Raw genomic sequence first — 14642 nt, 5'->3', positions numbered from 1 at the left:
GAAGTAAATAGGTTTTATTTAGAGGTTTCTGAGGGAAGGAGTAAGGGATAAGTGGGAGAGAGAATAGTAAGAAAAACGTACTCAAGAGAGAACTCGGGCTTTCTCCAAGGGTGGAGAAAGCCCCTACACATAACTGAGCTTTAGACACAAAAGTACAAAAGCATGAAAGTACACATCTCAAGAGGGGAGATGTGGGCGACACATGTACTCGGGTGACACGTGTACTCTGCCACATGGGTGCAAGCAGCACATGGGCTCAGGCAGCATATGCGCCTACCCATGATTTTTGATATGCCAAAAACAGTAAGAACAAGTCTCACAGTGGAGACGTTACTGGTGCCCGCTCAAGCAAATTGAACAGCAGGATGACAGTGCTACAGACAGTGCATATACACCCACATAATTTCAACATTTTATTTTTAGTTCAAATGATTTGACAACACTGATAGGAGTATGCAACTTCTTTAATAATGAAACTTAACTTGGGCCCTAAGTGGCAGTGCAGTGGATAGGGCGCTTGCCTAGCATGTGGCTAAGCCAAGTTTGATCCCCAGCATCCCATATGGTTTCCCAAGCCCTGCTAGGAGTGATTCCTAAATACTGTGTGGAGCCAGGAGTCCTAAACACTGCCGGGTGTGTACCCTGCTCCCCCCAAAAGAGAAAAAAGTATTTTCACTCGAAGTCCTTTAATTTTGGGAGTGGGACACACCTGGCTATGCTCAGTGCTTATTTCTGGCTCTGTGCTCAGGGATCATTCATGGCAGTGCTCAGGGAATCAACGAGGATCGAAATTGGGTCAGCAGTGTGCAAGACAAATGCCTTACCTATCTACTATCTCTTTGGCCCCAACAAAGTCCTTTTGTCACAAAGTTAATAAGGAAAAAAGACAATCCCTCCCTTTCTACCACCAGGTTCCACAAAATGATTTTATTCAAGGATCTTATGTAATTTTTCTTAATGATGTCTTTTCTGGGAACTGACTGAAGATGACACTGAGCAATTATTGTAATGTTTGTCCAAAACAATGGATTTATACATTTTACTATTATTTAAAAATTATTTTTGTTTTTGGGGCCACACTCTGATGGTCAGGGATTATTATTTCTGGCTCTGGTCAGGATTGACCCCTGGTGGTGACCAGGGGAACATACAGGGCGGTTACCTGCGAGTAAGGCATGCTTCTCCCTGTGTTTTCTCTCTGTGCTGATTTCTAGGTTTCATATAAAGAGCACATTTTGCTTTGCTTATAGAAATTATAGGGTACTGTAAATATTCTGGTACCCGTATTCCACCTGTACCTGGTACCTGGCTTCCACCCTTTTTTTTTTTTTCCTTTTCGGCCACACCCGGCAATGCACAGGGGTTACTCCTGGCTCGGCACTCAGGAATTACTCCTGGTGGTGCTCAGGGGACCCTATGGGATGCTGGGAATCGAACCCAGGTTGGCCACGTGCAAGGCAAAAACGTCCTACCCGCTGTGCTATCGCTCTAACCCCGGCTTCCACCGTTTGGTAAAAGGAACTTTACTATAGGATAAGATTGTCACCAATACAAGAAACCACAAATGCAGATGTCTGCGAGGCTGTGCAGGGGTGCAGTGAGCCCAGGGTATCTGGATGGAGAACCGCAGATTCCTACATTGAACACGAAGTTGTCTGACTTGGTGGCAATTTCCTCAAAAATAGTTTAAGCCTCCGAGACGTGGTGTATGTTCGGGGGGCAATTCAGACCTCCATCTCAACAGGGGCTTAGAAGCCCGCCACCTCAGCGCCCCACAATTCCTCAGAGCGGGCCAACTGCCTGCTTTGAGCGGGGCGGGGGTCGGGGCGGGGCTCGGGGGTCGGGGCAGTGGCTGGGCCAAAGTCCCTGCAGCGCGCGGGCAGGCCTGGAACAGAACTTCCGGAAATCTGAGCTCGCCACGGTCGTTCCGCCGAGAGGGTGTAACCTAAGCAGCCAATCGGAGGGGGTTCTGCGTGCCTGCCCAGCCAATACCGAGCCGAGCTTTGTGGCGCCCCGCCCCCGGGCCTTAGTCGGCTTTGCGGACCCGGAGTGCGCGCATTCTCTGGCCGCGGCCCGCCACCCCCTCGGACATGCCGTTTGTAGAGCTGGACACGAACTTGCCCGCCGGCCGTGTGCCCCAGGGCCTGGAGAAGCGGCTCTGCGCGATCACCGCCGCCATCCTGAGCAAACCCGAGGACGTGAGCAGGGGTCGGGGAGGGTCGGGCCGGCGGGAGGTTGGTGCAGCAGGGGAGCCGAGGTCTGTCCACACTGGGGGTCCCCCAGCACGACCCGATTCTGTATCCCAGGGACCACCCCTCTCCACCCACCTCGCTCTCTTTCCGCGTTCCATGACCTTGTTCCAGCCCCGCTATTCCCCGCCCCCCCCCGCCCCGCCTCGTCTCCTCGGTGGTCCTTCCCAGCCACGACCGCGACGTGACCCCGTCTCTAGCCCCAATCCCGCGGGGCCCACGCGTCTCCACCCTCGCCTCCCTGGGGTCTGGGCTCCAGCCTGGCCTGCGCGGACCTCGGCGGGACTTTTGTGTCCCCCGCAGCGCGTGAACGTGACGGTGCGGCCCGGCCTGGCCATGGCGGTGAACGGGACGTCGGATCCCTGCGCTCAGCTGCTCGTGTCCTCCATCGGTGTGGTGGGCACTGCGGAGGAGAACCGCGGCCATAGCGCGCGCTTCTTCGAGGTCCTCACCAAGGAGCTGAATCTGAGCCAGGATCGGTGCGTAGGGCAGGGCGATGGGTTTGCAACAGAGGCAGTGATCCCACGTATCAAATTAGGGCCTGCTACAGCCCCAGGACCTTGATCCTCTCGGCCCTCCTAAGGAGCCCCTTCAGAGTGGGAGCAGGACTGAATAGCGTTTGGCTCTGCAGTGACATCTGCACAAAGCCTAGCTTCAGTAATCCATCTGTGCAATGGGAAAACTCTGTGAAACTGGTCTGGGGAGCCAGAGGGGCCTATGAGTGGCAGTGCCTGGAACTCGGCACCTATCAGGGCAGGGTGTTGTTACGCTGACAGAGCTCGAGCCACTTGTCACCTACTTTCCATCAGGCTTCTTCAGTACCTAGAAAATCAAGGCTGGTTTCCCAGAACCTTTCAAGACTAGTCAGGAGGGATTCTGGGTATGTCCCTTCTCTGTGACCTTTGAGCCTATGGCCCAATCAGGTTCCTGAAGCTGGTGGGAGGATCAGGGAGCAGAGGGAAAAAAATAGGGGCCTGACTGTCTGGAGACATGGCTTTTGGATCCAGCACAATTCAGGGACCCCAAACAAATCAGAAATCCAAGTTTCTAGTTGATAGTTTTCTCTTTTGTGAATAGAGGGGGAGGTAGTAAATGACCCCCTAAGAAGTCCCAACAGTTCCCCAAACCTGTGAATCCGCAACAGAGTTAAAGATTATTTCTGGGGTCAGAGAGATGGCTCAGAGGACTGGAATGTGCTTTGCATAGGGGAACCTGGGGATGATCTCCAGCGCTGCTTGGTTCCCCCAGCACTGCTGGGTATGCCCCCCCAAACATAACACAAACTAAAAAAATTTTTTCTGGGTGAAAGTATTCCTGAGCCAAATTCCATCCTATGAGGAATCAAGGGGATTCAAAGTTTTAGAGAACCTTTGATAATGGAATCTCAGTTGCCCCAGGAAGGCTGGTAAGGTTCATTTGGGGAGTAACCAAAATGCCATCTGCTCAAACTGGGGAAAGAGAAGAATTTTAACAGTCAGTACATAGAGAATGTTTACCATGTCCTAGGTATACTCTGTAAGTACTTAGCTTGTGGGGTTCTCATTTGATCCTTGTAAGCCTTGTCCTCTTGTCTGCACCACTTCACGCAGACTTTTCATCCCCATGGAGATGCCTCCGTTAGGCCCATTTTCAAGTGGAAAAACAGGCTGTCATGCACAGCCCATCTCCCACACTGTCCCAGTACCCTGGTGCTCTTCCCAGGAACTTCCTTTCATGTCTGTGGGTGGAGCATATTCACTCAGGCCACAGATGTTCCAGGGGGTGGCCCTGCGCCTGATGTTTGAATGGGCTGGGGCCCAGGCACTTTGGAAGAGAGAAGGCTGCCCCACTGAGCCCAGAGCATCCCAGTGGCAGCAGAGGCTCCTGTGTTCGGTATCTCTCTAGGGACAACCACCCGAGAGACCCACTGCTCCGCCAGGGTTTGGAGGAGAGAGACTTACTGGGATGAAAGGTTTACAGATGCCTGATGGGCAGGCCTGGGAGCCCATTCTAAGAGTGTCCGGGGTCTTAGACTATGAGGTGTTATTAGCAAGGAATTGATGACATCTTTCTCTCTGTCTCCTGAAGGATAATTATTCGCTTTTACCCGTTGGAGCCTTGGCAGATTGGCAAGAAGGGGACGGTGATGACTTTTTTATGACGGGCACAGAGGTCATTCCAGGGCATCTGTGAGTGGGCCACCCCTTCTTGAGAGGTTTGCTGGCAAAGTAAGGGCCTGGTGGGTACCGGCTTCTGACACCCCTGGTGCAGACATGCCTGGGCTCCACAGTCCCCTTACTCTGGTACACATGCAAAATAAAGGCGCATTTGACTTGCACACTTGATTTCTTTACCTCCCGAACCACTTCCTGGCATTCTGGGCCGCCCTGTGAAGTGGTGTGGATTATGAGGAATGGACTTTGGGAACCTAGGGCGTGGGCACTTCCTGTCCTCAGGGCTGCTGTTCATACATTTAGGCTGCTCAGGTATGAGCCTGGAGGGCTGAGCCCGCAGGCCTTCCTATCTTGGCCAGTCCCCTCTGTGAGTGTGTGGAGGCTTCCCCACAGCAGCGACTCTAAGAATACACCTCACTTCCTTCTGACAGTCTCCCCAGACTTAGCATCAGATTCCAAAGCTAAAGGTTCAGTCTCCCAAGACCTTCTTCTTGAATCTACACTGTTCCCTCAGTTTCTGACCAACTGGCTACAAATGGGAGGTTCCCAGATTGCGGGTGCCAGCCACAGGTTGTCATCTATGCTCTGGGCGATTATAAATCAAGAGGTTCAGTTCATGTGCTATATCACTTCACAGAACGCAGCAAAACCAATTACTCTCTGGATCAGTGAGTTATTACAAAAGATAGAACTCAGGAATGGCTTGACTTCATGCTCTCTCCAGGTGTACCTCTCTCTCCCAAATTGCCATGTCTTCACCAACCTGCATGTTCTCAGTGTCCCTCCTGTGTAGCTTTGTGTTTTTCCTTCTCAGTACCAGAGAACTAAATTCAGGACCTTACCATGTGTTCTACCTTGCCCTCTTTTTTTTGAGATTTCATTGTATAGGTTTGGCTGGTAAACTCTTTGTCCTTAGGGCACCTCCCCAGACAGTGAGAGTGGGAGTGAAAGTTCTGCATTCTATTCTGGTTTTCTTCTCCAGCACTCAGCTGCCTATCCTCTATTCTCAGGCATTTTAAAAAAGTTTACCTTCAATAACATAACAAGAGTTTGGGGAGGTGTGAGTCAGAAACTATGGATGAAGACCAAATGTCTGGGAAATGTATTTGTTATCTGGAAGACTATGTAGATATTCTATAAATCAATATTGCAATGCTCATTGTTTCAAGCTCTTGGACCTAGAAGCAGTTTGAGTCCCAATCTTCCTGTGGATTTTGCTGACCAGCAAAAATGAACCCTGGGGTGGTCAGACAGTTAAAAATTCTCAGGACTATTTTCCTGAGGGAGAGCAGGGAGAAGGAAGGGTTGGGCTTTGGGGGGGGGTGGGGGGGACCTTCTTTGGGCATTTCCAAACTTCATTTCTCATGAGTCTGCCTAAGAATTCTGTGTTGTTGTATAACTTGTAAAACCCACAACCCTGACTGGCAAACACGGGAGTGCAATCATCATAGCTAAAAACAGAATGAATGGGAATCTCATTCTCTACCTGAATACCCTTTCATGCTTTGACCTTGCTGAAGAGAATAAAAGAAAAAAGTGGTGGGAGCTTAGAAAAGTCTCCTTACAGTTTCCTTCCAGAGGTTTGATGCAGCGTTTACATCTCATGACCTTTGAATGCCACAATGGTGCATTTAACTTGTACACCCAAGAATCAAACCATCCTTTAGTGCACAGTGGAACATCAAATTAAAACATCATGTAAGCATATATACTTCATGTTAATAAAGCTATTTGCAGTGGAATGTACCCGGGCCTGCTGTGTTTGTACCTAACCACTGCTGAGGGTTTTAGTTAGAAGCTAGAGTTCAGGGTTTTATCCTTTGGCTCCCAGTTCCAACTGTTGGGCACTCATTTTTTTCTTCAAACATGTCTGTCTTGAGGCCAGAGTGATAGTATAGTGGGAGACTTGCCTTACACGTGGCCAACCCAGGTTAGATCGTGAATCCCATTTGGTCTCTGAACACCGCCAGGAGTAACCCCTAAACATCGCCTGGTGTGGCTTCCAAACCAAAAGCAAACAAACCTGTGTCTTGTTTTCCAAAGGGGCTCAGGATGTGAGTTTAGTGGATGTGATGAGCCAAGGAGGGAGTCAGGCCTAACCCTGATATCACAGAGAACAGCCTAGCAGGTCTCCACCTTTCATCTCCCTGTGGTGAAAGTGGCAAGTCAGCTGCTTGATGTTGGGGTGGTTCCTCCACTTTCCCCACTGACCTTAGATGTATTTTTGAGATTTTTTTTTTCTTTTGGGCCACAGCTGCGGGTGGGTTGGGGTATGTGCTGGATGCCCACCAGTGATTCTTGACCACCTGGGCTAGTGCTTCATTCAGTGCATGGACACAAGCTGTAATACTCAAGCTGTGTGTTGCTGTGGATACCCAGGCTACCTTGGGGGTGCTGGGGGCCTCAAGGGCCGCAGCAGTGATGATACTTAGGCAATCGTGTGGTGCTCTGGGAATTGAGCCCTGCTAGGGCTCCTGGTAGGCTTGCACCCTAAGGGCTGGACTATCTTACAGCCCAGGCACTGAGTTTCTTTCTTTTTTTTTTTTTTTACTTATTTTTATTTTTAATTTTATTGAATCATCGTGAGATAGTTACAAGCTTTCATGTTTGGGTTACAGTCTCACAATGATCAAACACCCATCCCTCCACCACTGCATATTCCCCACCACCAATATCCCAGGTATACCCCCCTTTCCCACCCTCCCCCTGCGTCCATGGCAGACAGTATTCCCCATATTCTCTCTCTCCTTTTGGGCATTATAGCTTGCAACACAGACACTGAGAGGTCACCGTGTTTGTTCCATTATCTACTTTCAGCATGCATCTCCCATCCCAACTGGTTCTTCCAGCCATCGTTTTCTTAGTGATTCCTTCTCTATTCCATCTGCCTTCTCCCCTTCACTCGTGAAGCAGTCTCCAGCTATGGGGCAATCCTCCTGGCCCTTGTAGGCACTGAGTTTCTGTGCTGCTAGAGGGAGCTTCTGGCATGGCCTATGTTGTTTCTCATTCCCAAGCATCTAACACATAGCCCCCCACTGCTTGGATTGTTCATACCCCTTTTTATGTGATGCAGCAGCAATGAACTCAGGGGCTTATCTGTATATTCTGAACGACATTCCCTGGCTACATTTCCCATGTATTCTCAATTATTTTCATCCCAGAGAATCTTCTGGGTTCAGAAGGGTGGTGCATCCAGAACCGCATGATATCAATTTTTGGAAGTCTGGTTATGCATATAGTTACTGTCTCTCTGTCCTAAGGCTGTACTTCTTTCAAAATCTGTCAAAACCAAGATTTGTGACTCAGTTTTCCCTCCTAGCATATCAGTAAAAAAAAATGGGGGGGTACACACCCACTGGTGCTCAGGGGTTAGTTACTTCTGGTTCTGCGCTCAGTAATCACGTCTGGCGAGCCTGGGGGACCATACCTGCTGAACTATCTCTCCAGCCCATCAGTAAAATTTTGTACTGAACTGATGGCAAGTGCTTCCCCATGTAAGTAAAATCAAAGAATAAAGATAAGGCCATAAGGTGGTTTCTTATTGCAACCAGTCTTGCTGGGATCAGGGAGATGGCTCTAAGAGCTGAATGCATGGTTTGCATGGGGAGGTCCCGCTCTGATCTCCGGTACCACAAGGTTCCCCAGTATACCAGGAGGGACTCCAGTGCACCCCTGGATGTCGCCTAAACACCATCACCACAAACACCAAAAATAAACCTTTTTTAGGTTTGCAAGCAGCCCTGTGTTTCAACCAACCAGAATCAAGCTCTGCCCTACAACACAGCTTGACATAGCAAGATTTATGTCAGAATCTCTGGAACCTCTTTTCGGCTCTGGAATTTGTGTCACACTCCCGGGATCTTGTCTAACCCCCTGCCCCCCCTACACACACTTGTTTCGATAGCTTAATTGCACGTCTGCCCTCTCGCCTCTGAAGCCTTTTAGGAGAGTGCTGAGGCTTGGGATAAAATGGAGAACGCGCTTTCCCCGCCACGTTCCCCAATCTTAGTAAGTATCCACTGCCTTCAGACCTCCCGTCCCAGGTTGTAACAATAACACAACCCGACTCTTCACTACTACCAGGGCCAGGCACCGAATTAGGCGCTGCCTACAAGTGCTGGAACCAGGACGCTCGCCCAGAGTCCGACTGCCGGTTGGCGCTCCGCGTCCAGGCCGGGCACGCAGGACGCGGGAGCTGCCGGCAGTGGCCGGAGCAGCTCACCTGGCGCGCGAGCGACGCCCGAGCCCTCGTTGATTGGCTGGCGGGGCCGGCACCGGAGCCAATGGGAGCGCTCCTTATTGTCAGGCGCGCGACGGCCGGCGGGGGGTCCAGGCGGACTGGCTGTTGCCGTGGAGACGCCTGAGGAGTTCCTGGAGGCCCCCGGTAGGGGCGGGGTTCTTCTGACCCGGGGACAGGGGCGCGAGCACCAGGGGCTTCTGGCCGAGGGCAGCACCGCTGGGGACGCCGAGGCCAACGCGCGTGGGCCCCTTGCCGGCCCTCCCAGCTGCCCGGGGCCTCCTCCCGGCGAGGCCGGGCTACAGCCTCGTGGGTGCTTCTCCATGACAGCCGCGGCCACCATTGATTCTTTGCTGCCGGCTGTAAAGCCCGGCGCCGGCCTTCCACCTCCCGGAGCGGCCGTGCGAGGTGAGTGCTGGCACCTGCACCCTTGGCAGGCAGGAAAAGCGAGGCCGAGAAGGCGCCGGGACGTGCCCGCCCGGCCGATGAGCCCGGCCGCCGGCTGGCACTGCGGAAATTGACCGGCCCTCCGCCCGCCCGCGCCGCCCGCTGCGCCGGTGGTTTGCGGAACCACCAACTCTTGGGGTTCGGCAGGGCCGGGCTCCAGAAGGCCAAGGTTGCATCTGTGGGATCCGTTAGCTGGTTGGGAGCCAGCGATCTTGTTGAGGGGCCGCCCAACTTTTGTGGTAAATTCGGTAACATTGTTATTTTGTGCATATAAAGAGAACAGTCACTTGCTATTTTTAGCCAGGGGGGCTCACCTCCTCAACTCTGTCCTTGTATTGTGGACCAGAACAAGTGAGTGGCCATGGCACAAGGCAGTTTTACTTATGGACACCAACATTAAATGGGTCTTAATGGTTTTAACCAGCCAATTAAAAATGTAAAAACCGGGGCAGGGAGGTAGTGCAAAAGGGCTGGAGCGCTTGTCCGAGGCCTGGGTTAGGTCTGCCGGCATGGCATGTTCCCCGGATTCCCAACTCCCCCCAAATCCACTGGGTGTGGTCCCAAAACAACAGCAACAAAAATAGTATAAATAACCATTCTTTGTACCTGGGCTACTCAAAAGCAGTGAGTTGGTTGACTTAAACAACACTAGTCTGGTCCAAAGCTTCTTAAAGTAGAGAACACCCTACGAGGGTCACCCTGTATCAGGTTAATTAAACCCCTTCACACAGGCTTTCTTCCCTGGCCAGAACATGACAGGAAACACCACAGCTTATCTCTAGAGCAGGATACGGAGGTTCTCAGCTCCAGCTGATCTTTATTTTGTGCTCTTGAGGCCCTAGAAACAATGGTTTGGAAAGTTTGGAAATATGTGGGGTTGAACTTCTGAGAATTTTTTGTTGCTGTTCTGAGAGTTCTACTGCTAGCCTGGGAGTTTGAGAAATGAATGCTTTCTCGTATTTTTGTCTGGTAGCTGGCTCTTTTTGGGGTGGGGGCTGTTGGGGCCACACCTGGTGGTGCTCAAGGCATATTCCTGTCTCTGTCTGTGTTCAGGGATCTTTCCTAGCGAGCTCTGGTGACCATACAGGATGCTGGGCATTGAACTCATGGTGGCATTGTGCCTTACCTTCTGTAGCATTGCTTTGGCCCATGCTGACTTTTTAAAAAGGTTCCTTTTAGTGATTTTCTGGCATTTGTGGTGAATAGTAGCAGGACACAGTCCTTGTCCTTACTTAGTCTGCACATGACACATGCATGATATTGAATGGTGTTTCTTTTTTTACTTTGTTGAGAGATAACTTTAGGTTTAGAAAGTTGCAACAATATCTTTATGTCCCTCAGCCAGTTTCCCTTAAAGTTCCATAATGTTTTGCTTTTCTACTACCCTATCCAAGACATCATATTGAATTATTTCTTCTTGGTCTCAGTTCTTAACAGCATTTTCTTGTCATTCTTAGCTTTTGATTAAAGATTATTGATTAGATTTTTTTTTTTTTTGGCAGTGCTCAGTGGTTTACTCTCAGTGATCTTCAGGGGACTGTGCAGTGCTGGGATTGAACCCAGACCTCTCATAAGCAACCTTTGAAATATCTCTCTGGCCCTTGAAAAGTTATCTTGTCCTTATCCTTCAATTTGGGCTTGTCTAATATTTTCTCAGTTTTGGAGGGAGGTTTTGCATTTGTACCAGAAAAGTATAATACATTATGTCTTTTGTGGCTCATACGAAGGAGTTCAGTATGTTCATATGTCTTGGTAAGTTTTACCTTGAAAGTTTGATTGAAGTTGGTGCCTACCAGGTTTCAGTACCATAAAGTTATTATCTTTCCCTTTCTATTTTCATAATGCTACTTTGATCTTATGAGTCTTCACAAATGCGTAGATATTAGGTTGTTTTCAGTATATTACCATTGCAAATAAAGCTTCAATGTTTGGATAATGAATAATCCTGATGAATAATTCTATTCATATGTATTTTAATATTGTTGGGGCACATCTTCAGGGTAGATTCCTAGAAATGGAATCGCCAGGTTGAAAGTATACAGTCATTTTGTTGACTATTTCAGCAGTTCCCTCCATAGTGATTGTTCCAATTTGTATTCCTGTCTACCATTTATTGAAAAGTTGCCTGTTTCCTCACAAACTCTCCAACAGAGTGTATTGTAGTTTTAATTTTTGTCAGTGTGATAGGAGAGATGGCCCCAAAGAGAGAAGTGATGTTTCTGTTACTTCGCATTTTTCTTAGACGAGCTTAGACATTTTTTTTCATATGTTTGAGAGATAGTTGTACTTAAAAAATTACAAAGACGCATGCGAGGGAGGGGGTGATGTGATGTGTGTTGTGTGGTTCTGTTGTTCGAGGGTTCTGGGGGCAGTTCTCTCTCTCTCTCTCACTGCTTGCGTTTGGTGCTCTCGAGCTGCTGTGTATGGACCGGATCAGGATGGCTCCTCCTTGTGCTCTGCTTCTGTGTGTGCCACTGTGCTCTCTTCTGTCTGTCTCTCTATCTCTGTCTCTGTCTCTCTTCTGGTCTTTTCTGACCTCTCTCTGTCTCTGCTTCTGTGTCTTCTCTCTTGCTTATGTATCTTCTCTCTCCGCTTCTGTCTCTTCTCCTTGCTTTTGTCTTACCTCTGCCTTTCTGTGTTGCCTCTGCCCGCTTCTGTCTTGTCTCTTCTTCTGTCTCTGCTGTCTCCTCTTCTGTCTCTGCTATCTCCTCTTCTGTCTCTGCTGTCTCCTCTTCTGTCTCTGCTATCTCCTCTTCTGTCTCTGCTGTCTCCTCTTCTTTCTCTGCTGTCTCCTTCTTCCCCACAGTCTTAGTTTATATAGCAATCACATAGGGTGGTGACACAAAGGTGGGTTGGCATTAACAAATCAACAAAGGTTAAGACCACTCCTCCAGGAGATTAACAAAAATCTCATCTAAAGAGATTACTCCAGATTACTAGGAGATCCGCTCAAGGGTGGGGTCCAAACAAGGGTGTGTCAAAGTGTGTCGCTTTCTTCCTTTCTCAGCTAGTAATCCATTTAAATAGTTGTAGTAAATCTACTTCACATATCTCTAGCAATGTCATTCTGTATGAGCATGGTAAGAGATGTATCAAACTTAAAGTTTGGTTCTTTCTGAGGACATCTCACTATATTTTCTAGACCACAGTCCTCAGGTCAGATTAGTCTTCCTAATCCCAGCAGGGTCCTAGTCTCGTCGTTGCCTCTGGATCATGACAGCATTTGTCTATGACCATGTTCTCAACTTATAGTTGAGTATTGTGGCACTTTGGCTTGGCCCATTTCGATGCCATGGTAGCTTACAGCTTGCCCTGGGTCCATTCCGTCCCTCGTCCCTCGTCGGGACCCTGGTTTTTGAGGTGCTAGGAACTAAGGGCAACTGAGTCGAGAAAACAGATGCCCAGGATAAATATTATTGGAGTCAATCAGCTCCCAAGTTACAAAGCATAATATTAACTGTCTTCTTGTGTCCATACAGAAAAGACATTGCTTTTAGGTAAACTAAGTTCCCTGCGGCAAGGCTGAAAGGACAAACCCAATGTTATCCTACAGTTGTATACCTGTTATTGTGTGTAAATTGTTTATTTGTCTTTCTCCCCTTTTCTGTCAGCTTTTGTTTTTCTGTCTCAGGTTTGTGTGGTGTGTGTTTGAAAAAATTTTATAAATTGTGGTAAAATGTGCTTAACATGAAACGTACCATTAAAAAATTCCTAGGGGCAACTGCTGGTGATTCTTGGCCAACTGGGGTATGGCTTGAGTGAGACCATGTGGTGCCAGGCATTGAACCAGGGTTGGTGACATTTAAGGCAAGCACCTTAACACCTGTACTGTCTTTCCGACACAACTATTTCATTTACTTACTTTTTAAACTGGACTGGAGCAATAACACAGCAGGTAGGGCGTTTGCCTTGCACACAGCCAACCCGGGTTCAGTTTTTCCACCCCTCTTGGAGAGTCTGGCAAGCTACCGAGAGTATCCCGCCCGCACGGCAGAGCCTGGCAAGCTATCCGTAGTGTATTTGATATGCCAAAAACAGTAACAACAAGTCTCACAATGGAGACGTTATTGGTGCCTGCTCGATCAAATAGATGAATAAAGGGACAACAATGCTACAGTGCTACTTTTTAAATTGATATTTTGCTAACAGTTAGAGTAGTGCTTTTATGGCTTTGGTGTACAAAATTACCTTTCCCACTTCTAAAGTGTCCGAGACCCTCCACTATTCAAATATGGTTTGTCCGCATTTTATTTTGTCTGTTCCTTTGCTTTGTTTCTCTATATACTCTAGATGTGTGAAATCATCTGGTATTTGTTCTATCTCTGACTTATTTCAGGATGCCTTCCTGTTCTCCAAGTTGCAGCAAGCTGCAAGATTTCCTCTTTTCTTAAAATTGCATAGTATTCTGTTGTGTATATATGCCACAACTTACTTACCTACTTGTCTGTTCTCGTTTTTTTTTTTTTTTTTTTTTTTTTTTGTCGGGGGGCACACCTGGTGGTGCTCAGAGTTTAATCCTGGTTCTGTGCTCAGGAATCACTTTTGGTGGGCTCCAAGGACCACTTGTGTCAGCCATGTGCAAGGGAAGTGCCCTACCCACTGTACTATCTCTTTGGCCCCTCATCTGTCATCAGATGTTGATGTTATTTTTATATCCCGGCTGTTGTACTTAATGCTTCAGTGAACATAGGTGTGCACACATCTTTTTGAAAGAATGTGTTTGTGCTCCTGGGCTAGATGCTCAAAAAACGGGACTGGTGGATCATATGTAAGCTCTATTCTTTGTTTTTTTTTTAAAATAAATTTATTTATTTTTAATTAATGAATCACCATGAGGGTACAGTTACGGATTTATACACATCTGTGCTTATGCTCCCCCCATACAAAGTTCGGGAACCCATCCCTTCACCAGTGCCCATATTCCACCACCAGTAAACTCAGCATCCCTCCCATCCTCCCCAATCCCATCTCCCCCCCCCCCCACCCTGTCACTGTGGCAGGGCATTCCCTTCTGTTCTCTCCCTCTAATTAGCTATTGTGGTTTGCAATAAAGGTGTTGAGTGGCCACTGTGCTCAGTCTCTAGCCCTCATTCAGCCCGCAACTCCCTTCTCCCACATGGCCTTCGACTACATTATAGTTGGTGATCCCTTCTCTGAGTTGCCCTTTCCCCAGAATGTGAGGCCAGCCTCCTAGCCATGGAGTCAACCTCCTGGTAGTTGTTTCTACAATTCTTGGGTGTTAGTCTCCCACTCTGTTATTCTATATGTCATAGATGAGTGCAATCTTTCTATGTCTGTCTCTCTCTTTCTGACTCATTTCACTTAGCATGAAACTTTTCATGCCGATCCACTTAAATAAAAAATTTGTGACCTCCTTTTTTCTAACAGCTGCATAGTATTCCATTGTATAGATGTACCAAAGTTTCCTCAACCAGTCATCCGTTCTAGGGCATTCGGGTTTTTTCCAGATTCTGGCTATTGTAAACAGTGCTGCGATGAACATACATGTGCAGATGCCATTTCGATTATACTTTTTTGCCTCTCTGGGATATATTC

The 14642-nt window shown here is 48.4% G+C and overlaps 2 protein-coding genes across 5 annotated transcripts in view; both read left to right on the top strand.

Annotated features, from left to right (window-relative positions):
* The first annotated feature begins 2007 nt into the window (after positions 1 to 2007).
* Positions 2008 to 4566, top strand: DDT (D-dopachrome tautomerase). The gene is made up of 3 exons (XM_004607440.2): positions 2008 to 2198; positions 2553 to 2728; positions 4317 to 4566. Exons 1-3 carry the CDS (start codon positions 2091 to 2093, stop codon positions 4387 to 4389), a joined length of 357 nt encoding a protein of 118 aa, XP_004607497.1. The 5' UTR covers positions 2008 to 2090; the 3' UTR covers positions 4390 to 4566.
* A 4155-nt stretch (positions 4567 to 8721) lies between these two features.
* CABIN1 (calcineurin binding protein 1) overlaps positions 8722 to 14642 on the top strand; it is a 102186-nt gene continuing 96265 nt past the window's right edge. For 3 of the 4 annotated variants that reach the window (XM_055118692.1, XM_055118690.1, XM_055118688.1), the window contains exon 1: positions 8723 to 9047. The gene's annotated coding sequence lies outside the window, so the exon portion shown is untranslated. Of the gene's footprint in view, positions 9048 to 14642 lie in introns of all 4 variants that reach the window. The other variant, XM_055118689.1, reaches the window with a different exon arrangement.

This window comes from Sorex araneus, chromosome 11, assembly GCF_027595985.1.
Source record: "Sorex araneus isolate mSorAra2 chromosome 11, mSorAra2.pri, whole genome shotgun sequence".
In the NCBI taxonomy this organism is placed as follows: Eukaryota; Metazoa; Chordata; class Mammalia; order Eulipotyphla; family Soricidae; genus Sorex; species Sorex araneus.
This window is presented reverse-complemented; position numbering and strand designations above follow the sequence as displayed.

What these genes read in the sequence shown, in the direction of transcription:
- DDT (XM_004607440.2), top strand. Translation starts at nt 2,091, where the DNA reads ATGCCGTTTGTAGAGCTGGACACGAACTTGCCCGCCGGCCGTGTGCCC. An exon ending in TCCTGAGCAAACCCGAGGAC is followed by an intron (nt 2,199 to 2,552) that starts GTGAGCAGGGGT and finishes TGTCCCCCGCAG; the next exon opens with CGCGTGAACGTGACGGTGCG. An exon ending in CTGAATCTGAGCCAGGATCG is followed by an intron (nt 2,729 to 4,316) that starts GTGCGTAGGGCA and finishes TGTCTCCTGAAG; the next exon opens with GATAATTATTCGCTTTTACC.